The sequence below is a fragment of the Eublepharis macularius genome, chromosome 19 (assembly GCF_028583425.1).
Source record: "Eublepharis macularius isolate TG4126 chromosome 19, MPM_Emac_v1.0, whole genome shotgun sequence".
Taxonomy (NCBI): Eukaryota; Metazoa; Chordata; class Lepidosauria; order Squamata; family Eublepharidae; genus Eublepharis; species Eublepharis macularius.
In genome coordinates, this window is record NC_072808.1 from 2,344,151 (window position 1) to 2,371,193 (window position 27,043).

Sequence of the window (27,043 nt, forward strand, 5' to 3'; positions counted from 1 at the left end):
GACGCAGCTCCATTGTATCACATGCAAACTCTAGAATGGTATTATATTGACACTATGGCAAGAGTCACAGCAGTTCTGGAATTCCTCCCCCCCCCCCTTTAATATCACGAAAGTCATCCACAAAGGTCAGGTTATCAACGTAGACAGAAAACGCTGGCAGCGGAAAAGGAGCAAAGCCACTTCAGGGAAGATGTTCCCTTTCCCAGACACCACAACACAGGCAACAAGAAACCCAAACTCTGCACCACAGAAGACGACAGAAAACAAGGCACAGAAACTCAATTTCACCTTCTTTGCGGCAGTAGGGCTGCTGTCAGCACTGTGAACTGGGCTAGCGGTGGGGCTTCGGTGTTCTTGGGGAATGCATTTCGCCATATACACACTGTAATCCAGAAACATCTTTTGTCTCACGGTGGCTGCCAGCTCCTTCTGCTTTGGCTGAGAGAGGATTTCTTCTTGGCTTCCTTTACTGCCGCTTCGACTGTGCGTGAGAACTCCCGTCTGGCTATTGGATCTACTGTGTGCTGGCAAAAATCCTAAGGGAAGGAGGGAAACCGCCCCCCCACAATCAATGATGGAAGATCAAACACAAAACTAGATGACTGTGAAGGTCAGAAATTTAAAATGCAATGATTAGAATGTTGTTAGTATAGCAAGAGTCGCACGTAGCCATTTTCACAGAAGGCACGTAAATACAATAAATTCCGGGGCCATATACCCCCAAATCGCTGTGTATTGGAATCTAACAGAAGTCATTGTCTCACATAGCAAGTTCTCTCAGTCCCATGCACACCCTTGAGGGTCAAACAAACAGATTTAATTTTCAAACAGTTGAAGCCGACAGTACTAATGCTAGGCAAACAGGAATTATAGTGCATAATTTTCAGGAATTATGGTGTACATAATTAGCAAGATACATGTTAGCAACTGCAAAAGGTAACTACTATTTGGAAGGGAATTATAGGGGAGAACAGAGTGTGGAAGAATTCCACAGACCAGAGCCATGGCTACAATTTGGCTGCTACAGTTGTAGCCCATCAATGCTAATTCATTAAGGAATTTTACTATACAAGGGAAAGATTTTGTGAAGGCCATGCAGGCTGGTATAACCGCAGCCACAGGCAAAAAAACTACTCATTACTCCAGTATAAAACTCTGCAAACTTGAATGCAGGGAATAAATGCCAAACCAAAAAAAAAAAGGCTTCACCTAGTGGCGGAAGACAACAAAGGGAGACAGACGAATCCCCCTGGGGAGGGAGTTTGGAAGTTTTGGAGGCACAATTTAGAAGGCCTTTGCACAGGTTGCCACCTTTCTAGACTCAGGTGGCAGAGGCACCCAAAGCGGGGCCTCCGAAAATGACTGGAGTGAATGGGTAGGTTCATATGGGAAGAGGCTATGTAAAGTAAGAGGAAAGACGGAGAGCCAAGCTACAAGTGACGCCTGACACAGGTTGGACACTTGTCAGCTTCCCTCAAGTTTTGGCGGGAAATGTAGGCGTCCCGGTTTTACAGCTTGGCTCTCCAATACAGCTGCAAGACCAGGATGCCTACATTTCCCATCAAAACTTGAGGGAAGCTGACAAGTGCCCAACCTGTGTCAGGCGTCACTTGTAGCTTGGCTCTGAGACCCAAGTTTGGTTGAGCAGTTCATTTCCTACCGGATACTTCTTCGGTTTCTAACTGCTTTGAAGAATCTGCCCGAACATTTTGTGTGTGTGTGTGTGTGTGTGTGTGTGTGTTTGTACCACATTACATGTTGTATGTCTCCATTACAGCACAAATGTTACATTAGGCTGCTGAATTGTCTTAACTACCTTGTTCACTTAACCATCTTGAAGGCCATAGACCTCCAAAAACATTTTGTTCTGCAAATGTTTTTTGGAGGGAACGGTGGGGAAGAACACACTCTACTAATGCTGGAGGAAAGATAAAAGGGCTTATTAAAAATTAAAGGCTTCCTACATTACTTATTCAAATCACAGGCCTTAGGCAATATGTCAGATGTTTCTTGCCAATGTAACTTTAGAACACTTTAAGATTCAAGTCGGTTTTAGTCACAATAAGCATTCTTTAAGCTGGATTTCCCTCTTTTTCTTAAACGTCTCTCCAAAGATATCTGGACACATTCCAGCATTGTAAAATCAATTATGAGCAGATATCAGAAGATAATCCAGGCTTTTGAATTAAGGGAATGATCTTTTAACACCACTTGATTGTTTTCAGTCTGAGAGCTATTATTTTAAGCTACTCAGTAGTCTATGTTTTTAGGCTGCAGCTGGGTTTTAAGTAATAACTTTTTCATTAAGTTTTATTTTGTAAGTTGCTTTGTGCAGGCTCCTGGAAATGTGGCATACATTTTGTTTTTAAAAAAATGAATTAACAAATGGTGAAAAAAGAAGCAATTTATGGGCTTTCTGACATAGATCAAGATGGGTAGCCATGTTAGTCTGTCTGTAGCAGTGGAAAAGAGCAAGAGTCCAGGAGCACCTATAAGACTTAACAACCTTTGTGGTAGGGTAGGAGCTTTCGCGAGTCACAGCTCACTTCTTCAGATACAGCTGTATAGTTCAGGAAAAGCTTTCCAGTGAAATGGAAACTGGAAGATATTCAAAGAATTTCTCCCTAAGTCCTATTTCTACTCAATATTCTAATTGTTAAAGGCAGAGTTATAAAAACATGGATTGCTAAAAATGGTTTCTGTTACAAAATAGGAAGAGTTAAAAAATCTCCTCAGACTACAGACCAGCCATTTTCTAAAACACACAGAATACATTTTATACAATGTTTATACACCAGTATTTGAATATCTTAGTAGAAGAACTTTTTAAATGTACGGACAGAGAAGAAACCCTCTACTAAATTACCAACACCAGCTTTTAACATGGTTCCTACCTGGCTTGTTTCCACATACAATTGGCTTTTTTCCTTCAGATTTTAATTTGGAAGCTGTAAGGAACCTCCTAAACCATTCTTCCTTCTCCCTACCGGTCCTTCCAAAGAGATAAAGCACTTGATCCTTCTGGGTAGCGGACTTCGCTCCATCCTGAGATTGTTTCTTGGACTCTTCACCGCTCGGCTCTGCCTTTTCTGAGGGTGGCTTCTCCTCCAGTGTCTCTTTATCCGTCTGGGCCTTAGCCATAAAATCATCTTGTCGCCCAAGCTCAATGCAGATAGGATACTTTTTATTCCAGATTCGTTTGCGAGCCAAGCTTTTGGGGACCAAATGAATCTGGAAAACAAGTGGTAGGAATGTTTCAGAGCCACTCTCACCAGGGAATACAAAATTCTGTGCACTGACTGAACATATATAACCAATTGGAAACAAAGATGGGGAAGACGGCCATCTTGATTTGGAACGGGCTTGGTATTTCATCATCCTCTTAAAAGATTCCCAGAGAAAGGCTGAGCCAAATTTATCTTGCAATGGGAGTGGAGGAGACAAGCTAGCAGCAGGGGAGGCTGGAGAGAGTGGAGACCTATCTTAGGACACTGGGAACTTTGAGATGGGCTCTCGGCCATCCCTTCGATTGCAAGTAAGTTTGAAGAAAGAGGGCAAAAAGAGAAATCAGTGGCAGGAAATGTCCAGGCAGGCCAGTAACTAAACTTTGGAAGATTTATTTGGCTCACCTGTCATTGGCATGGGTTTTCCAAAACCCACCACCACCCCATTCCAAAATGGGGAAACAGGGTAACTTTGGCCCTTTCCAGTGTTAAATGCAGACTGTTTCTGCATGCAAGTTCCTTGATATTTTCAAAATAATTCGGGTATCCGGCCATATTGAATGATGTCATTGACCGGCTGTCAGACTAGGATCTGGGAGACCCCTGTTCAGCTTCCCAGTCTGCCAGGAAGCTTGCTTGGGTAGTCTTGGGCCACTCACTCTCAGCCTAAGCTACCCTCCACAGGGTTGTTGTAAGGATAAACCAGAGGAGGGGAGACTAATGCACACCACCCTCAGCTCTTTGGAGGGAACGTGGTATAATTGTACTACTAAATGTTAGTTCAGACAGCCTACTCATTTTGCTACGTAATAAGAAAACACATATTTCAAATTAATTACGGGACGACTGGTTTCTTGTTAATTACATTTGGTCTATTCCATTCTCCGCAAAGATTCTGCTCTCTACAAGCCCAGCTCTCCTAATACAAAAGCTGCTCAATTTTAATTGCGAAATTCAATAATTACAGCCTTTAAATCAAATCCCACCTCGGGAAAGAGCCCTGACGCCACGTATGCAAGATCACATCCTTGTACTCTTGTGTTAATTAATTCAGAAAAGCCATCAGTCCTGACTTAACACTTGACACAGTTCTACTGCTTGAAATGACTAATAACTCTGGCCTTGATTTTTAACCCCTTTTTATTCCCTTGAGAATGATGCACTTGGAAAATAAGTTGGAAAAGGGGAAAATAAATGGTATCGAAACAAAGCAAGGTTAATTTCAGCCTCTTTCACATGGGTAAGAGCAGCACCGTAAAAAGCAGTCAGGATTTAAAAATCAGGCAGAAGTAGGTGTCACAGCAAACACACGGCTGCCATTTTATACAGAAGCCCTGCGTTCCCTTCTCTCTCGTAACATCTAGGGATGCTCAGAGTGCATCATTATGCTGCCAAATTTCCCTTCCTCTGGGTCATTTTAATGGATAGCTCTTGTAGAGGAAGGGAAACAGTGCAGTATCATACCACACTTTTGACAATCCCCAGATATTACCATTAGAGGGGGTGACCAAGAGACAGGAATGCCGTTTTTGGCAGCAATGCGTGTCCTTCTCGACAGCTCTCAGAAGCCACGCCCTGCAACACGCCCGGTGGATCAGTAATCAATCATGTGGGGGAGTTCCTACTAAAATTTCATTGGCACTCACCTTGCTGTCCGTAAGGTCATAAATTTTCTGGCTAATATAGACCACGTCAGGCTTTGCTTCATTATATATAGCCCTTCTGGAAATATTTTTGTTGGGTTTCGAAAGTCTTAAAGTGCTTCCCTCAAGTCTCACGAAGATGGAGTGCGTCAAAGTAGCGTGGTAGGTTTCTGGATCATAGTTCGAGATCTCATTCATCCAACCCTATTGGGAGAAAACAAACACATACTGGGTTATGTAATGTATCTAAGGACAAATCAGAGTAATTGAAAAGTCTAAGCAAGTCTATAACATAAAAAGTTCAACAGCAACACAACAACATCGATTTATATACCGTCCTTCAGGTATATAACTTAACACCCACTCAGAACAGTTTACAAAGTGTGTCATTATTATCCTCACAACTATCACCCTGTGAGGTGGGTGGGGCTGAGAGAGCTCTGAGAGAGCTGTGACTGACCCAAGGTCACCCAGCTGGCTTCAAGTGGAGGAGTGGGAAATCAAACCCGCTTCTCCAGATTAGAGTCCTGCCGCTCTTAACCACTAAACCAAACTGGCTACCTTCTATGCTATGATTTTCCCTTTATGATGTAGCAGTGACCAGACTGTGTTTCCATGGCAGGTCAGCCACATCTTTTCTGTAATGTTCTGAGAGGCAAAACACTTATCTAGCTGAGGAAGACTGGAAAAGGATCAGGTCTGCCAGGCACTAGGATCTTAAAGGGGCAGCATGATACTGGGCTGCCAAAGAGCACTATTAAGGAAGAGGAAACGGGGCTAAGGAGATCACCCTACTGTTCATACTTGTGTGAAAATGGAAAAGTGCCGTAAAGTAAGCCAGCCAGCAGACAAGTCAGAGGGTAGTCAAGTCCACATAGATGTTGTGTTATATGCCGTCAGGTCGCCTTCGACCCATGGTGACCCTATGAATGAAAGACCTCCAAAACATCCTATCATTAACAGACTTGCTCAGATCCGCCAAAGTGGAGGACGTGGGTTCTCTGACTGAGTCCAGCCATCTCATTTTAGGTCTTCCTCTTTTTCCTGCTGCCTTCCACTTTTCCTAGCATTATTGACTTTTCCAGAGAGTCTTGCCTTCTCATAGATTCGGGCGAATGAATGGGAGAGAACAGCAAGCCCCTTCAAGTATTTCCAGCCATCAAAATGCCTTGCAGCTTCACCTTGTGTACTTGCTTCTTCTGATGACCTCTTCAAATATTACAGAAAACCTGTGGTCAGCACGCTAGCAAGCAGACGGGAATTCACAAGTCGAGTAACGTGTCTTGGATGACAAATTCAGTGGGGCTCTAATACATAATGAGTAACAAAGACTCCCTATAACCTTGCAAGACTTGAAGATTGCTCCATGCAGTCGTGGGGCCTCCCCACACAGCATGCACTGGGTGCCTTTTCTTAACTCCTAGAAGAGAACAAGGCACCTTCTCTGTATGCATGAACCTCTTATGCATCGGATGCCCTGGAGCATGGAATATAAGAGCAACATCCAGCCATTGCAAGACTGTTGACATTTTGTAACATTAGACAACACATACTCACCCACAGCAGCAACACAAGATCCCACGCGTCCGGGGTCTGAGGCTCAGCCCCTGGACTTGCCGGGAGGAACAGGCAGGGGACAGCCGGGAGGTGGCTACTCAGCTGCACTGACAGACCAGGTCCCAAACTGGCCAGCAACAGAGGGAGGTAAAGAGACACCCAAGCCTCAGAGAGTCAAACGGGGCAGGTGGAGGCCAGCCAGCCCCACCCTCCAGTGGGAGGCTAGGAGCCCAGACAGGAAGAATGAGGGTAACCAGGAGGGGGCCTAACCAGGGGGAGAAGGCACAAGGGGCAGGGACAGCCAGTAGCAAGCCAGCAACTTTACCGGCAGTGGAGGAAAAGCAGCCAAGGCAGCACCAGGCCACGCCTCAACTGGCAGGCAGACTAGAAGGGGTTAGCAAAGACCAGGAGAGGCTGGGAGCAAAGCAACCACAGGTGAGGCTGCCTGAGGCAACTAGCAAAGGAAGCACTGCAGCCAGCAAAGAAGGCACAGGTGTGGCTGCCCATAAGCCTTCGACAAGTGCTGGGATGCCTCAGCCTGAGGAGGCCAAAAGGCAGCACCCAAAGACCTACAACAGGAGCTAGTATGTCAGGTGCAGCCATGCCTGGACGCGGAGCTGACACCATGAACAGTACATTTTGACATAAACCAGAAAGGAAGCCAAAACAAAAAGGCTTGTGTTTTTCTATAGAAGATTACTTTTGAGACAGCCGCAAAACACAACCCAATCCAACCTCTAGTTGATCTATTCCATACCCTTACTTTTATTTCAGCGTAAGTGGATAATAGACAGACCCAGCACCAGCTGCTTTCTGTTATTTAAACCAAAAATTTGATGCAACGGGTGCAATAAATCAAGTGGATTAAACTCTGCCAGACCAACCTAACCACATTAGAATTCCGTCTCATTTGTTTTCCAAACAACAACAAAAAAGGAGCAATTTTATTTCTTTGGCACATTAAAAATACATGCTGGTTAGTACTAGAAAAATCCAATGTCAAGCCAAGAATCCCCCCCCAGATCTCTAGATATTTCATACCAGCTGTCCCAAAATATAGATAACAAGGAAAGCGAGTGTCCCCTTTGATGACAAAGAGGCTATGCTGAGAATCACGGGACATGCACAGACAGAAGCCAGGTGTGACAGGAGCAGCAACAGGGAAGGGACTTGGGAGACACTGAGCCAAAAAGTTGGCTGGATCCAATCCATTTACATAAACAGAAGTTTCCCTCACTTTTTCTTCAGATTTGTCAGGCATTACCAGACTGCAAAAAAGCAAGCAGTGGCGGAACTCTTTATGCTAATATACCCCCCTCCTTTTCTTCAATGTTTTCAAAAAGCGATACGAAGAAAGGAGATTTAAAACTGAGTTATGTGAAAAAGTAACTCAAATCCAACAGTTCTGACTCAGTATTGTCTTTCACATTATTTGTTGCAGGCAAAGGAAGGAGTCATAGGAGCTCAAGAGGCATGAAGCATAAACAGCCAAAATGTTCAAGATTTCATAAATACTAATACATTGCTTATATTGGTGTGGAGTTATTAAGAGTTGTGATTTCAATCCAAATCTAGTTATTTGGCCAACTTGCCACATGGTACCCTGTTAAGTTTGTTTCTGGACTCAACCGGCCGAGTGCCTACCTTGCAGGGCTGACTTCCTGTTTAAAACCTGGTAGGGCTGGGAACCTGCCTCTTGGTTCCAAGGCTGAAGGTTTAGTTAAGAGAGGCTGATGGCAGTTTTTTTTACCCTGGCAGTGAGGTTTCACTTATCAGTCCTTTGGCAACTTTGCCTTCCAACACCACTAAAGGTAACTGATACCACTAAATGACCTATGGATTACGATAGAGCAAGATGGGTAACCGTGTTAGTCTGTCTGTAGCAGTAGAAAAGAGCAAGAGTCCAGCAGCACCTAGAAGACTAACAAAATTTGTGGTAGGGTGTGAGCTTTCATGAGCCACAGCTCCCTTCTTCAGATGTGAAGACTGGACTCTTGCTCTTTTCTACTGCTATGGATTACGAAATGAGGAACGATCCGTGAACTCCTCAGAACCACAAAAGAGTATGTCAGCCTCATAAATAGCAAGGCTTAATAGGTTTGGTTAGCTTTTTAGAGAAGACCTGGTATCTGCCAGGAATTAACAATCACAAGAGTTAATTCCACAACAGAAAAGCATACTTTCATCAGCAAGAGAAACTTGGGTATTCAAATATTGCTTGATTTCATGTGTGACAGGAATATCCTCTACTATCTTTCCTTTCTTCTACTATATGGAACTCAAGGGAAGACCACCTGGGAATCAAACCCAGACCTGCTTGGCTTTAGCAAGGGTGCTGTATCATGCACCTGAACAGCCCGGATCTCAGGCAATTTAGCTGCTGTTCCAATTCAGTCTTTGTTGAAACCGCCTCACTTGCATAATGGTGTCTATAAATACAGTTTTGTGTCATGACATCAAAGCCACTTATGCAGCACTTCTGAGCACGTTCTGTCTGATGCTGGACTCAAAGGGCATCCATCAAACACTTCACTGTCGATTGACAGCTCACAGCAGTCCTTCCGCGATAGTCCCAAAGGTAACTGGCAGGAGAATCAAAATATTCACTGAACTTAGGTCTAAGAGCCAAAACACACGAGAAGAAATACCCAGGTTCAGCACGTGTTCTCTTACCTCAAGGTTTGCCGGGATCTGTAGGCGTCCTGGAAGCTTAAAGTTTAGCATTTACAGAGCAGCAGGGAGGGAAATACAGGCGCCTGCATTTCCCTTCCCCTTCCTGCTGCTCTGTAAATGCTAAACTTTTAAGTTTCCAGGATGCCTACACTTCCCAACAAACCTTGAGGTAAGAGAACAAGTTTAGCATTTACAGAGCAGCAGGAAGGGGAAGGGAAATGCAGACGCCTGTATTTCCCTCCCCTGCTGCTCTGTAAATGCTAAACTTTAAGCTTCCAGGACGCCTACAGATCCCGGCAAACCTTGAGGTAAGAGAACACGTGCTGAACCTGGGTATTTCTTCTCGTGTGTTTTGGCTCTAAGCTAGCAGCAGTCACTCCATCTTGTGGCAACACATTCTACAGAGTGGGTTGGATCCTGCAGTCTGTCACTGGATGGTGCTTCCCACATCTCCCCCCCTCCACACCCCCCCCCCACTGTCTCAACCCTAGCAAAGTTGATTCCTAAGACTACAGGACCTACACGGACGAATATTTGGTCCCTGGGGCTAGAATGAGGATGGGAGGGACTGCTTAAAGGAGGGGAACTCTAGAGAGCTTCATGATCCTTGCACCAATGGACTGATGGAACCAACCCACAGAACAAGACGCATGGAATCTGTTGCCACAAAAAGTAGGATCGGCTATGGACTTAGATGGCTTTAAAAGGAGGCTAGACTAAAAGGAGACAAATTCACGAATTTCTTACATTCCACATGACGTTCACTTAGTTCAGTTGACAGCTTAGGGAACTAAGACATAGCCGAGAATGTTGTTGCTTCATGTCAAGTTTTCTAGCTCCAGAGCCCAAAATCTGGGAGCGTGCATTTGTAATATAATCCAAACGACACTTTTTGAAAACAGATTTAAAAGGTCTAATCTTCTGGGATGGAAACGGCCTTGTGGTATTTTTTCAACTACTGTCATAAACTCTGTGATGTTGCGATTAAACTCAGCTACAAGACCAAATTAAATACTTGGCTCCCAAACCTGTTTTAGCACCCAATCCCGAACGTTCTACAAAGATTTAAATAAGATTCCACTCACTACAAATGTTTTATTGGTTTTTACACTACTCTTTCCCCCCCGCTGCCCACCTCTAATATCATCAAGGTAAAACTTAAAAATCTGTTCCAGGTAGACATCTCATAAATATTCAGGTACCCCTTCCCGCATAGGTCAGCTGTTAGCCACTCACAAACTAGATCCAGACCTTGGCACCAGTAAGGTCTCTGTTCCTCAACTGCAGCCCCGAATCCACCAATGGGGACTCCAGTTTTACACCCTTGGTCCAATAGGGCAGCAACAGGATTGTAATATTCCTGGGTTGTTTCCTTTGAAAGAATGTTCCCTCAGTCCTACTGTAAATAGTTTTGTCCCTCAGTTTCAAAATGCAATACATCATGTGGCACCAAAGAGAGACGCGTTGTTCGAGAACCCATCTAAAATCTCCTTGCGCTTGTGGAACAAATAACTTCATTACACTTTGAATCCTGGTGGGTCCTAGGGATACTGCTAGAATAAAGGTTCAGTTTTCAGAGCACGGCGCTGCTGCCTCAGCGCTAGCCTTGCCAAATACGCTAGTGTAGAATTCAGAGATGCATTATTTTCACCGTTCATTATATCTCTGCATTGTTTTAGATTAAAATCAGAAACGTATTTAAAGCCTGGGGGTAACATGTATTTCGAACCGGTGGACCATCCATCAAAACTGCATGTTTTTATACTGAAGCAACCTTCAGATAGCCAGGCAGAGCCAGAAGCGGAATATTGAATTTCATTCTGGGCTGGAGTGTGGTTTAACAGGCTATATTGATCAGTGTATGGCTATTATACCGTCTCAGGTTCCTCTGCCACTACACTAGGGCTGAAGGCAGTGTTGCGTAATGCCTAGCAGTAAGTATACGCTCTGCTGGTGTGGGCGGATTACTCCCCATGGTGCCCGAACGCATGAATCATGCAAAGTGATGCCGATTTTCCTGCAAAACCTGTTCGAGGAGACACTCAGCCTCAGAGTGCTATGCAAATCCAATCAACAGGATAAACAAAACGAAAAAATGCCACATCTCTGCCAAAGAATTTCTAGACGGAATTGTGATCTATGCTCTAATCTAGAGCCAAACTAGAGATGGCCGAAGCAGCCCTCGTTCATTTCTTCATGTGTCTGCCTGGTTCATACACGAAGCAAGAGGATTTTAGTATCAGCCAGGGGATTTTAACATCAGGTGCAATTCATGGGTGGGGAGGCGGGACTGAATCTTTCCCGCTCAGTTGCTTCAGAGAAATTTCTCCAAGCCCAGAGGAGCGAGCTGTGACTCATGAAAGCACAAACACAAATAAATGTTAGACTTTAAGGTGCCACTGGATTTTGGTTCCTATTAATACCAGTAGTCATCCTACCTGGGAGCAAAGTGCCCGGATCAATAAAGTCTGGGGTTAAATGGCAGGGGAAAGACAAGTTTTCTTCGCCAGTATTATGCTTTTGATGTTAAAAGAACTCTCCTCCCTATACACATTTTATACGAATGAGCAAGGCTTTTTAAAAAATGGATACCCAGTCCTAACTTTCGGACACCCAGTGGACACAAACTGGAAACATAAAAATTAATCAGGCAAAAGCACAAAAATCAGATTGGAAGCCATTAAGACATCAGCGGTATAGTAGTGTTGTCAAAACGAAGAGGCAGGAGAACGCAGAAGCCCATTACACAATAACGTAGGGTTCTTACAAACCACCAGTTTTTCTGAAAAAACTTCTGTACAAAACAGCTCTTCCTGTACCACTGAAGTAAGAATGCTGCTACAATCCAAATGTCAGGAATTGAATGTGGTGAAGCCGCTTCCACAGGCAAGACACTTGAATTAGAAAATGGACACCCATCACGTTTCTTTGAAAGTGCCCTGTGGACTAGGCAGCTGTGGAAACAGGAACGGCTGCCCATGTCGTGTCGAGTTTGGCTGATTCTCAGAAGCAAACACAGAAGGAAGAAACAGCAAGCAAAACGTGCATGTTCCTTATTTGCGTACATTAGATGAATTTTGCATATTCGGGTTCCAGTTATCAAAAAAAAAAAGCAACAAGTATATAACGTTCCCTCCTTGGAACAGTCAAATATTACCCAAACCTTCCTTTGGTACTCTAAGATTAATAAAGCTTCAAATCAACAGGACAGTACTGTTTTTGAAGCTAAGCTTCTCCAAAGTAGTTTCTTAACAGTGTTTGAAGAACACTTTTTGCCTTGATACAGCAAGCCCTTATCTCCTAAACATAGAGAAAACTGAACAATATATTACATTGTGTGGTTGCCGCATATTCCATTGCAGAAACCCTCTTAAGAATCAATCTTGGGCAGCGATGGAAAATTCCTCAGGGGAGGGGAGCCAAGATAAGCTTCTTCATAAGTTTAAGAACCTCAGCGTTTTACTTCAGTACACAAATCTGAGCTCATTCCTCTGCTTGCAAAATCCTTTGGCATTAAAGAACAATAGTTATTTATGATAAGGAAGTTTAGAACATGTACTTATACCATAGGAAATTCAACCTAACTATGTAGGTTAAAGTACATAACCGTATGGCCGCAATCCATAATTTTCCTGCCCCCTGACAAACAGAGTAAAAATCTTGGTATCCGTTCACACACAGTTTTGTGCACATAAAGCTTTACAACACATGCACACATCTGTTGGGCTATAACGCTGCCCTCCTGCATAAACGCAACACATTAATTCCTATACCAAAGAGCAGTAAGAAAATCTAACCTGCACTGAGACACAATACAGAAGGGGACCCTGGCAAATAATCCTTGGTTTGGTGGTGGTGGTGGTGTTAAATTTTAAATGCAACATGCAAAAAGGACACAGACCCTGCTGCTCTCTAACTAAACCAGTATCACAAGGCAGTTTCTTTTTAAAGCTGTTTGTGTTCTGACTGGCTGCACACTGAACTAGATTACTTAGGTGAAACCGTCTTAAATATCCGAGCCACAATTTTGTTTAAGGTTTGTATAATGGGATGAGAGAAGAACGATACAACAACAAAAACACAAAGAGCTTTGCTAGGGAGCGAGAGAAGACACACAGGGGTAGGGCTGGATTTAGTCTTGAGGGTTTGAATGTATCTTTACTATCTTGTCTCACAAACTGACATGGCTCAGCATAGGCAGGGCAGCCCTGAAAAATACCTGGGTTCTAGCAAGGTCATTGGAGATTAAAGGTCATTCATGGGTAGGACGAGGCTTTATCAATTGCCAGTCAGCAGGAATACCGCTGATGATAAGCCTTTGTGCTGTAAAGGTTACAGGAAGGACCAAAACTGAACCGCAAATACACTAGACAGCAATACTGGACTGACAGAGATATGTGTATTTAACTTGAAAGACTGTTTCTGAAAGTCTACATAAGCCAGTTTATTCTTTACTTGTTTGTAAAAAAGCCAGTTATTAAGCTATTGGTAGGGGGAAGGCTTCAGTCACAGGTTTACAGGGATTAGCACACAATATCAGTTTGAAAGGAGGAAAAAAATCCTCGCAAAACGTTCTCACCTTTATTCATGACCAAGGCATTGTCCAAAGAACCCGTTCTTCAGGAGTAGAAGTCACATTTGAATATTTCAATGTCAGAAGAATATAGAGCAAATTTTATATATAAAACTGATTTGCCGTTCTACGTTACTATAGATGTGTTACAGGTCAGATTCCACCCCCCCTCCCTCCAGCTTAAAGTTTTCAGGACCTACGGGACCACCTGTCCCATTAAGACCCCCGCAGGACCTTGCACTCTTGAGGATAAGCAGCTTCTGGTGGGCCCCAGCCGGAGGGATGTTCGGCTGGCCTCGACTTGGGCCTTTCCTGCACTGGCCCCGGCCTGGTGGAATGCTCTCCCTATGGAGATCGGGCCCTGTGGGACCTTTTTACAGTTCTGCTGGGCCTTTGACTAGGGGCCAGCATTTTTTCCCCCTTTCTGACCACTGTGCCCCCTCTGCTACCGCCCTGGGTCTTTATTATGGGGGTCCTGTGGTCTTACAGTTTCACAGTAGCCTGGTATTGTTGAAAAGCGCCTGGATTTTAGCTGTTAAACTGTTTTTTTTTTTAATGCTGTCATGATGTTTTATTCGGGACCGCCTCTCCCTGTACGTTCCCCGGAGATCGCTTCGGTCAGCGAATAAATATTTACTTGTGGTCCCCGGCCCTAAGGAAGCCCGCCTTGCTTCAACCAGGGCCAGGGCCTTTTCAGTCCTGGCCCCAGCCTGGTGGAATGCTCTGTCAATGGAAACCCGGGCCCAGCGGGACATATTATCGTTCCGCCGGGCCTGTAAGACAGAGCTGTTCCGCCAGGCGTTCGGTGATTGAAGGGGGCGGTGCCATATCGGCCTCCCACCTTTGGGGTGGGGGAGGGTTCTCCCCACCACTGCACTTTGTTAATTTGTTTTATTGTTTGTATATTGATTTTAGTTCTTGATTTTATCGATTTTAACTGTTCACTGCCCAGAGCCCCTGGGGATGGGTGGTATATAAATTGAAATATAATAATAATAATAATAATAATTGTACATTCTTGTTGTAAGCCGCCCTGAGCCCACTTGCGGGAAGGGAGGGGTATACGCTGAATTAAATAAATAAATAAAATCTTGTATTTTTATCATTAGTTGGGATTTTCCTTAAGCAATTAATGAGCTGGAGGTCAGTGATCCCGTGGCCTCAAGTTCCCCACCAGCCTCAGCAGCCCCTAACTGGGTTGCAGGAGCCACAAGGGTCAAAAGGCTGTGCTGGGGAGGGGGGAGTGAAACTGACCTCCCTCTTCCATCAGCAGAAAGGGCTGTTTTATCTCTTTGCCTTCCACACTGCGTCAATATAGGTCCTGTGAAGCAATTTTCCCACGATCAGATGGGAACCCAGGAAAGATTTGCAATCCTTGTACTTATCGGCTGTTGAATCCATTCAATAATTAGATTTCTTTTTTTAAAACGAGAGATGTGTGTTTAATAAAAGATGGTAATTTAAGACATAGAAGTAGTAAGTAAAAGGTGACGAATCCCCCCCCAGCTTTTCTTCTTCTGGTGAGCCTCCAACTCCCAAACCAACCTACCACAGGGACAATGATACTGGAAGAAGAGAATTCAGCAGCGTAAGCACGAACGCAGGAAGGATTCAAGCAACTCCCTTCAGCTCCCTTCAACACACAGGTTGGGGATGGCTTATGGGTATGTGTGCTATGTGCCATCAGGTCACCTCCGACCTATGGCGACTCTAGGAAGTAAAGACCTCCAAAACGTCCTATCATTAACAGACTTGCTCAGATCTTGCAATATGGAGAACGTGGCTTCTTTTATTGAGTCAAACCATCTTGTTTTAGGTCTTCCTCTTTTCCGACTGCCTTCCACTTTTCCTAGCATTATTGACTTTTCCAGAGAATCTTGTCTTCTCCTGTTGTGACCAAAGTACCATAGCCTCAGTTTTGCCATTTTAGCTTCTAGGGAGGATTCAGGCTTGATTTGATCTAGGACCCACTTATTTGTACCCATAAGCCAAAAGACTTATGGGTACAAATGATGATTTCTCTGTGAGAAAAACGTGAGAAGCAGTGGCTCCTATCTCCACCTCACTTGTCTCCCGCTTTAAATCTACAGCACCGGCAGCCACATTTCGTAAGAAACGGAAACATCTTTTTAAAAAGTCATGGAACTAAATATAACGTGTGGTTCTTCTCTGAATTATTTGACATGACACAGGAATTCAGCATGACTTGCACTGTAACATGCAGTTCATAGAGGAGGTTAGGGGCTCCACAGGCTGCAAACAGAACGGTCGCTGCATTCGTTCCACAGAGGCCATATAAACTATCAGTGCTAAATCAGTGATGCCACGTTTACTTTTCCATATCAACCCTGCCTGCCCCACAACATACGCATCCTAACCGTGGCTCAAACGGTTCATCCTCCTCTTTGTTTAGGATTCCCATGATCTCATCTGACTTGCGAAACACACACATCCTGAATCAGTCATCTGACCACCTGATAAACTTCTCAATGAAGCAGCTTGCCCACGACGACCTAGAAAATACAGTAACTCAGCCCTCTAGAAGCCAGTTGGTAACTTAAGCAAGCAGTGAAACAAGCGGTCTACTGCTTCACTGCACATCTTCTGAAACGATTCTCATCCATCCTGCTACACTGCACTCCCATATGAACTGGCCCACAAGGATAGCTTGCAGTGCAATCCTAAACAGAGTTACTCCAGTCTAAACCCATGGATTTCAGTGGGCTGAGACTGGACTGGCAAAGCACCCCGTTAAAATTCCGCTAAGAAAACGTCGCAACGCAACGTCCCCCATGGGTCAGTAATGACTCGGTGCTTGCACTACCTTCACCTTAGACTGGAGTCAACTCTGCGTAGGATTGCACTGCCCATCTGTGGTCATTACAATACCAATCAGCATACACAGATATGAAAACTGAAGAAACCAAGAACTCACCTTCAATATCTCAGGCTCGATGATGTCCAGAGATTCTGCATTCAGCAGCCTAGTCCCGTATCTACGTAGCCTGTTATACCTAGCACTTGGTGTAAGAAGCCAAACGACAAAGATAGCAATCATAAATCCAATGGCAACTCCCAAGAAGAGTCCATTGAAGTAACTAGGGAGAGGGAGTATAAGGTAAGCATAGATCAACATTGTGAGAAAGTATAATGTCTTCATTGGAAGGTTAAGCTGTTGCTCCTGTAGTTCAATGTCACCTTCGCTGTTGAAAGATGTAGAGCTTTCCTCGGGCATTTCCATCTTCGGTGAACTTTCTGACGGTTTGTCAGCTTTGCCCTCGTCCTCTATCACACAGAAGTCCTCAGAGTACAGCTCACAGAAGTCCTCATCATCTTTGCTGGCCAAGGCAGACAGGGAACATCTTTCCAGCACCAGCGATGCCTTGGAATTGAAGTCCTTTGTGCTTAACAACGGAGAGCTTTTCGTTTCGGTCTCTTTCCCGTACTCTTCCGCTATTTGGGGCTGCCTGCAACTCTTACTTACATTGGAATCACTTCCATAGAAGTCCCCTTCTGAGTCATATTCTTCCTCCTTAATGCTGTAGTTGTTATTGCTTTCCAAATGGCCGTTCAAGCTGGAAAGATTGGACAGTTCTGAAGCACTTGAAGATAAGGCTTTGGGCCTGTGGCTGCTGCTCTCGTCCCCCATTATTTTACTGAGGAGCTGAAAAGGCTCATAAATTACTTCCGAAAGGCGTCTTTTAGTGTCCTCAATTTTGGCCTCCATTTCAGGTACTTTAAAAAAGGATCGAGTATCTGAAGGAGACGTTAAGGGAGAGGAGGGAGCAGTTTTGGAATCACCCCCCGTACTCCGCGGCTGGGTGAACTGCTTGAACAAGTGCAAGTTCAGCTTAGAGTCCGGTGGTCTGCTGGGCACGCTTTCCGACTCCTGCTTAGAAGCGTCCGTCGACAGAGACTTCACGATGGTTTTCATTAGGTGTCTATGTCTCGTGGGGGGAGTGGGCTCTTTTGGTTCTACATCTGTTGAAAGAGACTTCACTAAACTCATGAAGGGCTTTGAACTCGTAACAGTGGACGGCGCGCTAGACGAAACAAGTGACTTGGAAGGAGAGGACAACGGAGAAGACGATAAGCTGGTTCTCAGTTCCGAAGGCAACGCCACGCCGGATGGGCTAGCGGTATGACACGCATGTGAAGAGGGCGAAAGGGCTAATGGCACTGCGCTGAATACTTGGGATGTTGAAGACTCCAACGGCTTTAGAGTTGGCATGGTGGTGGGAGATGTGGTGAGCGGGGATGCAGCCATGTTAAGCGAGGTAGCGGGACCAGAATAGTCAAAGTCACCATGATCAAAGCATAGGTCCTCCTTAGCTTCTAGTGCTGTTACAATGCTTTGGTCGTCCAGTCCCACAGTGGGAGACTCCTTAAACTCTTCCTCCTCCTCCTCCTCTTCCTCCTTCCCAAATGCCGAGAAATGAATGGTGATAGTTTCTCGGGAGACAGATCGCTGAACCTGCACCTTTGGCGCTGGCTGCTTTGAAGACATTTCACCAGTTTTCTCTGCATGGCTACCGTTAAGACTTGTCATCGCAGGTCCTAGAGATGCACCAGGGTCTGTGAGAAGAGGAGGCCAAAGAGAATTAGACCAAGGCAGAAAGACTGCTTAAATTAGTTCTAAAGCTTTTGAAAGCCACACATAAAAACCTGCCTATCTGTAAGAGTTAAAGGCTCAGTTCAAGGTATTGGTCATTACATACGAAGTTCTTCATGGCTTTGGTCTGGCATACCTATGGGACCGCCTCCCTCTCTGCGGAACGGCCTGCCTGAGGAGGTCAGGAGAGCCCCCACTCTCCTGGCTTTCTGCAAACGATGCAAAACCAAACTATTCAAAAAGGTTTTTGAATTTTATATTTAATTTTATATTTATAAGAAACAGCCACTAAATGGTACAGACTTATCTTCGATACATAGATGAGAAACAAGTCAGTGGTCAATTCTAAGCACACCAAAGATCTGCTCATATGTGGGCATGTTGGAGTCATAGGAAAAGCCAGCGGCAAGCAAACTGTGCGTATCTACTGTACATGGGATTTAGGATGAGATAACGACGCGAATGCTTCAAAAGCTGCATTTGGATATAGTTGGCATGCCATAAGCCAAACCTGTGCATGGCAGCAAAATGCAACAGGCATGGAAAGTTCTCATTATTGCCACACATCCAACGGACTAATTAGATACCAGAATTATAACACCACCCTGAAAACAGTTTTGAGAATCTAGGCCATCCTTGAAAATAGCCAGGAAGAGTTGCCTTAGAGGTGAGGAAAGAACAGAGATTACCATAATTGTCAAGACAACAAGTTTACCACCTTAGTAACTAAATTATTGGCAAGAGCTGCAAAAGGTGCCATAATCAAACTGTCATGTGGAATTTGTCAGACATCCTTAAAAGAAGCACTACTCTGAAAAACATCTTTGCAAAAGGGAAGACTTGACATTCTTCATAGCAATATGGTTGTTGGCTTATACTTGCTGTCCACGCGGCATTGGAAACCATTTTTATTCTCTCTTTTTTACAACATGAAGAACTATGCAAAGAAAAGATTTTCAAAAAATCCATTTGGAACGTACGTGCCACCAAAGTATCCTTCTATTTTTGGACAAAGTAGAATTAGTTAAGTCATCCAAACAGATACTAGTGGGAGATTTGTAACAGTGCTAAAGGAGCAGGAAGTTGATATATTAAATGCTGGTTTTGTAAAATATGCTTTTTGAAAAAGGCCTTTCGGAAACCAAAACATGCGTATCGCACTACTGCCAGCCCATCACTTAAAAAGAAAGAATTTAATGAGAAAGATTTAACATTAACTAAGGCAAGAGAATATCCTGGAACACTGCACGTGTACATCCTGGATATTTGATTGGAGAATGACACATGAACACAAAGGCCAAGCACTAGTAATAAACCATATGCAAAAGCCCCAAACAGCTCCACTGATACACCAAGGTATCTGTTGGCATACTAGCACTAACATACAGTGCGAATGGTTTGAGAGGATTAGGCAAGAACTGTATGGTATTGTTTACTGAATATGCATTGTTTATTGAATGTCCAGCTGTTGATCATATCGGCCTACGCTGTATAATGCGCCTTGAGTCCCCATGAGAAAGGCAAATGATAACAGAAACAATTAGGGCTTCAGTTTAATAAAGCACTTCTACTAATGCATGAAATTCTAAGGCACATCTATGCCTACCAACCTCAACCTTCTATTATTATACCTTCGTTCCCATTTGCTGGCTTAGATTCCTGCACATCAGAGCAATTCTAGCCTTTTTCCTTCCACCCACATTCCAGAATTGCAAGTGACAGATTTCTTCCCTCTCCCTTAATGCATCACTTCTCTTTAGTTTTGAGTATGTTAAATGTGTACTTTTAATATCTGCGAAGAACCTGACAGTAGCCTCTGTACAGCATATACTGATGAATGAAGGTGGCAGCATTTCTTCCTCGAAAGTTAATTAGGAAAAAAAAGAAGGGATGTGAGGGCGATCTGGCTGCGACATCTGTCACCCCACTGATCGCCAGGGTTGATTCGGCTGATCTGGCTGGCTAGAGGGGGTGTCCCCTTCCTCCCTCACCGCTCCATGTGTGTCCCTCCCGAAGCTGCGCACTCGGTGGAAGAGGACGACCATCCCAGATAGAAGGAAAAAAGAACAAAGTTAACTAGTCAAGTAAATGACTTTTGTCCTCGATTAGATAGATGGTTTATTCTCCAAATACGTTGAAAAACTTGGAAATCTCCCTATGTATAAAATTAAAGATAGCTCTGTTTAGGCATACCTTTTCTTTAAAAAAATTAATGTGCGTCTACACAGCACTGCTGGACAATAAACCACATGTGCTACAATCCCAGATTTTCTCCTCTTAAAAAATTCAGAAATTTTTGCAAAAACTGCATCTTGAAAAGAGGTTTATGAAAAACATGCATAAATGTTCAGGTGATTTATTCTGATGGGTCTGGACAAGCATGTGTGTGCACACTCCGCTGACATCCTTGATTCTAATTGCAAGTATTCTCAATTATTGTCGTTAGCACAAGATGTGTGATGGTTAACATCAAGCTTGCACATCTTTGCTTCTGCCAATGTCAGAATTTTATTTTAAATGTTTAAACCCTGAACATACTAAAACATAATAAAGCCATTCAAAAGAAAACTGCCCAACAGCATCAACATCTAAGCTCCAGCTAAACAGCAAGGCTATCAGCTAAAAGTTCTCTGAAAAGTAACAGTTGTAAACAGGCACCTGAATGCCAACAGAAATGGAGGCCAGAGTCTTTGGGAAGCAGGTTCCACAGCTCCTGGTATGCACATAACCCATTGCATGAATGAAGGTGGAGGAGCAATCAACAGATGAGTCAAGCAAAAGGATCAGTTTACGTGGTAAAGCAGTCCTTGTGTATTGACTCAGCTGTTAAAATATGTGACCTTAAAGCTTCAGCCACACCCACAGTCATTCAGAAATGCTATTCAATCAATAATACAATTCATTGGCTTTTGGGAAGAAATATAAGCACAGTGATATAGGATACATGCAGTGGACCCTTTACTTCTCTTCCCCAGCCAAAATAAAGATTCTGTGCAACGGTACGCACTAATATTCACCCTTTCCTGAACATAAACTCTTTGCACTGCAGGCCTCTGTCGTTGACCCTGCCTCTGTCCCTGCCTCCATCATGCTAGGGAATGTGCCGCACAGTTGATTCCAACTTTAAAAAAAAAAAAGTTTTATAAGCCGCCAGAACAAAAGACTGGCAGCTGTAAGCTTTCCAATTTGGCACTGGTAGAGCTCTTAACTGAAAGATTGCTTTAAGTGAGGCTAGTATAAAATAAAAGCAAACAAACACTACCATGCATTTCCTTTATATTATAGCCGAAACTTCCTTGTCTGTCTTAAAACTGCCTTGGTTTAATTTGCAAATTAAGACTAGAATGTTAGGTAGCACTCCCCGCCCCCCTTTTCTGGTTAGGAAATAGTTTGGTTCACATTATGAAAAGGAGCGGCATGCTAAATTCAGCCATCTGGAATCCTTAGGAATATTTAGCTAGCGTTCTAGGCTGAAACAAGCTCTCCCCACAGCTAGATTTAAGACTTCCCAGACAGCCACAAAGTTAACACTGTAGTGGGAGAGGCCCACGGCCACTAAACAGTTAAATGAAAAGCTTCTGTTATTGTACTGATTTGATGTGGGCATATCTACCGCAAGAGCAGTTCTTGCACAGCTCAAAACATGCATATAGGGCTGTGCTGCTCTTGCAGACAGGACTGTTGTTGGCACGAAGGAATCCACAATGTTTTCCAAATCTTAAGAGTCTTACATCAGTTCAGTGTAGCAGTTAAGAGCGGCAGGACTCTAATCTGGAGAACCAGGTTTGATTCCCCACTCCTGCACTTGAATACAGCTGGGTGACCTTGGATCAGTCACAGCTCTCTCAGAGCTCTCTCAGCCCCACCCACCTCACAGGGTGACTGTTGTGAGGATGATAACAACACACTTTGTAAACCACTCTGAGTGGGCATTAAGTTATCCTGAAGGGCGGTATATAAATCGAATGTTGTTATTGTTATCGTCATGGATCAACTGGCCAGCTTGATGACATTACAGCAAGACACAGTCAAATGAGCGCACATGTCTATATACTGATCTCCTTTAGCTAAATCAAGTCTCATCGTACGTACTTGGATTTCATTGCCCACCAGAACATCACACAAGAGAAAACAATGGCCCAGCTGCCTCAGCAATGGGCAAAGCATCAATGTTTGCACATGCACGTATATCTTGACCACACATATGCATACTGGGAAGATTGTCACCATCTATAAGGAATCTGATGTCAGACACCCACATCGGATCACCAAAGGAACAGCGAGTTCCTCCTTCAGTCTTGGGCTAGCCAATAACCCGGCCATTGTTTTCCTTCACGAGAGGCTGTTGATTTGACTTTTTTTCTGGTAGAAGGTCATTGCTTGATGTTAATCATAACCAAGAACCGTAAGACCAGTTCATGCTCTGCTGATTAACAAAGCCAACAGTGGCAGCCAAGTTCTCAGTCAGAGAAGTACCAGGAGCTGATTGGCTTTTTAAAATAACAACAATGTGTTTCAGGAAAATTCTGTTTTCTGCTCTTTGCACACAGTGCACTTTTTCAGCCTCAGAGATGGTGCCTACATACAGCCTGTTGCTATCGTTGTCAACACACCCACTGCAGCAAGGGTACAAATACGGTCTCAAATACCACAAGGAAGCAACGATGAATACTTTTCAGTAAAGCCCTGCAAGGGCGGCTACACATCACTAGCTTCCTTGTGTGATTTAATGTGTGTGTGTGTGTGTGCGTGAATGAGTGGGAGGACAGATTTTAAACTGGCATGGGGAATACAGCAAGAGATTGGCAGTGGTGTGTCTAGCTAAACAGGTTGATTTTGCCCATGACCCGGTAATGGCATGCCTTAAGATGGTTCTCACCCCTGCCACCCAAGGCACCCAATTCTTTCTTCTTTCAGAGTTTCTCTGAGAGTGTAGTTGTACTTTTTTTTTTTTGGTTTGTACATTGCGCTGGGCATTCGGTAGGGAGGAAGAGCAATTTATAAACATTAAAACTATCCCAACAAATGAAGGTACGATACTGAATTCTGTTTGTACCAGAAAGGTTGAACAGATCTAAACGTTCCATATGCAGCCTAACACAATTGCTCAAACACTGAAAGCTAGAGATCAATTAGCATCCAAACCTACAGCCCAGCCATTGTTTTTTCATGCACTAGGAAGCTTTCCCAAACTGTCTTAAGCAACAGCAAAGAGGCCATTAACACCAACTTAAGTAGAGAGCTGGGTTACTGCTCACCTTACCAGTAGCAACAGCTTGTGCTGCAGCGGCGAATCAAGTTCTCATGCTGTGACGATGTATTCATTCTGTTTAAGGCAGAAATCAGATAGGCCACACATTTCTCATTGGTACGTCAACCGGCTCATCACAAGAAAGTAGAAAAAGGAAGATATTTGGACCAAATCGCTCTTTCTCAGTAACATCTATTGCAGCGTAACGTATTAATTAAGTGGCATGCAAAAAAAAAAAAAAAAAAGGAAATTACGAAGTGAAGGTGTTCTTCTTACCAAAGCAAAACCAACCATCAATTGGAAGAAGAATGGTAAGAACTCTGACAAATCCATTCTCATCATAACAGACTTTTAGCCAGATAAGTGTTGGTTGCCAATTGTTAAATACATGATGTTCAGTCTCATAGCTGTCTTTATTCTCTTCAAACTAATTTCTACACAGTGTCTCACTTTCATCCTCCCTTTAACTGGCACACCGGAGGCTGTTTATTTTTCGAATTATAAAGACCTTTTCCCACTCTTTGTATCTGACAAAGGAAAATTTCACTCTCGAAAGCTCATACTCTGGAAATCTACTTGGTCTCTAAAGTCCAACTGGACTTGAATCTTACTTTTCACAAGCAGCTTTTTAGCTTTTGGGGGGAGGGCCAAAAGCTAGACCCTTTGGATTTCAGCCTACAAAACTTTGCAAGTGCTTTGGGGAATCTTTTATTTGCTTAACTTTCTGTAGGACACATTTTGGGGGGCAAATACTGGCAGGTCACCACAAGAACAGCCTCTGTTTTCAGAAGAAGCCAGTCTGAACCGTGTTTACAATTTTACGTTCACCCTTCTGAGAGCTGTGATTTGGGGCAAATTTATACAACAGTCTTATAATCTTCAAATAAATTCCCTTGCTGCATGCCTTTGTGTTTGTACTGTGGTGTCTAGGTTAATTTTTGTTCTTCCAGGAAGCAGAGGGTGTGTGTGTGGAGGCAGTAGCTGCTGCATAGGTCCAATGTGACTTTCGGCTTGTCATGTTCCCTTCGCGGCATGCTGCAACAGTTCTCGCATCATGAGGTTAACATGAGCACATGTGCCTGGCTGTAATTAACTATGCTAAGCAATGCTTTTAAGGAGTTGTATCACCCGCCTTTACTTGAAAAACGTTTTGAAACACTAAAAGGAAACACGACTTAACATCAGTTTTTTCCTCATGGTGATCTAAAATCGATCAGCCCTGGGCAGCATGTAGATCTCTCTGTTTCGAAGAAAACCATTAATCAAAAGAAGAAAAGGGTGGTGTTTTTCTTAAATCTCAAAAGATTTATTTAGACTTTCATTCTTGGCATTAGCCACAAGGGATTATCTGATGAAACCACTGCTCCAATATCCTTCAGACCTACAGCGACAAGACAAAAATTGATTGAGGGACTGCAAGCACACACACACGAAGAAAAGAAGTCCACAAGAGAACATCAGTGAAATATAAGTAAAAGTCCCATTAAAAATCATTTTAATTGTTTCTCTCCTCACATTATATTTTCCGATCAGCCTGCTACCGTGCATTATTGTAACTGAAAATAGCACCATTTCACTGCACCATGTGCCATGAATTTATCATTTACTTATTTTATTTATGTCATTTCTAATCTGCTTTTCTCACTGAGACTCAAGGCGGATTACACAGTATGAGATTAGTACAGTCAATTTCAAGACCATTTCCATAAACGATGCCATAGGGAGAATAAACACAATTTTACAAAGACGTGGCATTAGTAAGAATCCAATACAGAGTTGAAGAAATGCGGAAACAGAACAAACAATTCTAGGGCTGACATTAGACCACATGAAGTACAAGTAACTTATAGGAGCACATAACTGTTTCATCACAGGAGTCCACTGCTCATAGCATCAGACCTCTCTGGGCTATCTGAAGTTATATTCCTATTCAACCTTTGACTGGGTGTTGTGTGAACGTGGGAATTCATGGTTTCCGTCTCCCGTTTGCATACCAGGAATCTTGGAGGCGGGTGAACAGAGGGAGGATAAGTAAAATGTTTTAAAGACTGTTTAAAAAGAAGTTTGTTGGTGGTCCTTGCTTCCACCAGATAACCTTGCACTATGAAAAGTCTGTTCACTTGGACAAGTCTAAATATATGCATGTTCTTTGGTATCGGTATGCACTGATCTCTTGCTCTGATTTTTACAAAACTACCTCCTTTCTTTCCCTGTTGAGTGCTGAATGCTGGGAAGTTATCCCCAGGTCTCTCGTTTTCTCCAGGGTCAAAGCTAACCATGAATTCTAGTCCCGGCAAACTGAACTAGTTGAAGTTGTCATGGGTTAATAATGAAGAATGCTCAGCTGATTTAGAACGATTTCAGATCAGGACCTGGGTCAACTGTGCTGGAACAGCAGTGTTCCTCATTCTACCTATGGCACTAAACCTGAGAAAAAGATTTGACAGGGATGAAGATAGATCCATTCCTCCACCGTATGGCGGTCTTATTAATTTCAACATGTGCCTTAATCACCAAGTATTGGTTTATCATTACAGCAAAAGTCAGTAGTCACCAAGTCTAACTAGTGATCCTGAATGCTCCAGGTTGGAAGTAACCATATTTAAATCCAGGGCTCATTTCAAGGGGGAAGTTCCCCAAAGAGGTCACATGTCAGGTGGCCCCACCCACCTGACTCTCGGCCATTTGGGTCCCATTTCAGCCTGGATTGGGGCCGAAACAGCCCGGATCGGGCCTCTGACGGGTGGTGGATCACTCTCCCACTCAGCAGCAGCCCGATCCTGACCATTTTGGGCCCCTGTTCAGCCATTTTCAGCCTCTTTTTGCCATTTTGGGCCCAATTTCTGCCCTGAATGGCCAGGATTGGGTCCAACAGACAGGATAGGTGATGTCAGGGGTATGGCATATGCAAATCAGTTATGCTAATGACACACTTCCGATGATGTCAAGGGGTGTGGCATATGCTAATGAGTTATGTTACTGAGTTACGCTAATGAGTTCCTCCAGCTCGTTTTCTATGAAATGACCCCTGTTTAAATCTATTTGGGTTTACCACTTTAAATCAATGAGGCTTTTTAAAAAAACCCGAGAAATTCAATGAGAATCACACAGAAAGCAAGATTGCTTGCCTTAATCTCTGGAAGAGAAAATCTGCTTTGCTGTTCACAATCTTAACTGATTACAGCCACTGTAAATCAACGAGACAGTCCCAAAAGTAAATCCGAGAGTCCATACTGAATATTACAGTTGGCTTCTGTAAAGGCCATGTAAGCCTTGAAAAATTGAAAAGATAAGAACGGAAAGCCGCATACAACTCAGGAAATTGCTCTCTGTTCACTCCGCCAAGCACAATTTAGTAAGCGGCAGAGAGGACAGCTTTATATCTCCCTCGTGTTTGTCCAGCAACAAAAGAGAACGGGCGACAGAGTCGCAATCTGTACAGCTCAGAGAAACAGGCACTCCAGTGAACGTGTCTTACAAGGTGACCCAATTTTCATGTGGCTCCACAAT

General features: G+C 43.7%; 1 protein-coding gene across 3 annotated transcripts in view; it reads right to left on the reverse strand.

The window, feature by feature from the left end:
- TEX2 (testis expressed 2) overlaps positions 1-27,043 on the reverse strand; it is a 72,867-nt gene that overhangs the window by 24,489 nt on the left and 21,335 nt on the right. Inside the window, exons 1-5 of one of the 3 annotated variants that reach the window (XM_055003262.1) lie at positions 23,546-23,696; positions 16,606-18,245; positions 4,871-5,071; positions 2,895-3,231; positions 289-536 (exon numbers count right to left, since the gene is read on the reverse strand). In XM_055003262.1, coding sequence (XP_054859237.1) covers positions 289-536; positions 2,895-3,231; positions 4,871-5,071; positions 16,606-18,219 — 2,400 coding nt within the window. In that variant the 5' untranslated portion in view covers positions 18,220-18,245; positions 23,546-23,696. Of the gene's footprint in view, positions 1-288; positions 537-2,894; positions 3,232-4,870; positions 5,072-16,605; positions 18,246-23,540; positions 23,697-27,043 lie in introns of those variants that run through there. The other 2 variants (XM_055003261.1, XM_055003260.1) reach the window with 2 other exon arrangements.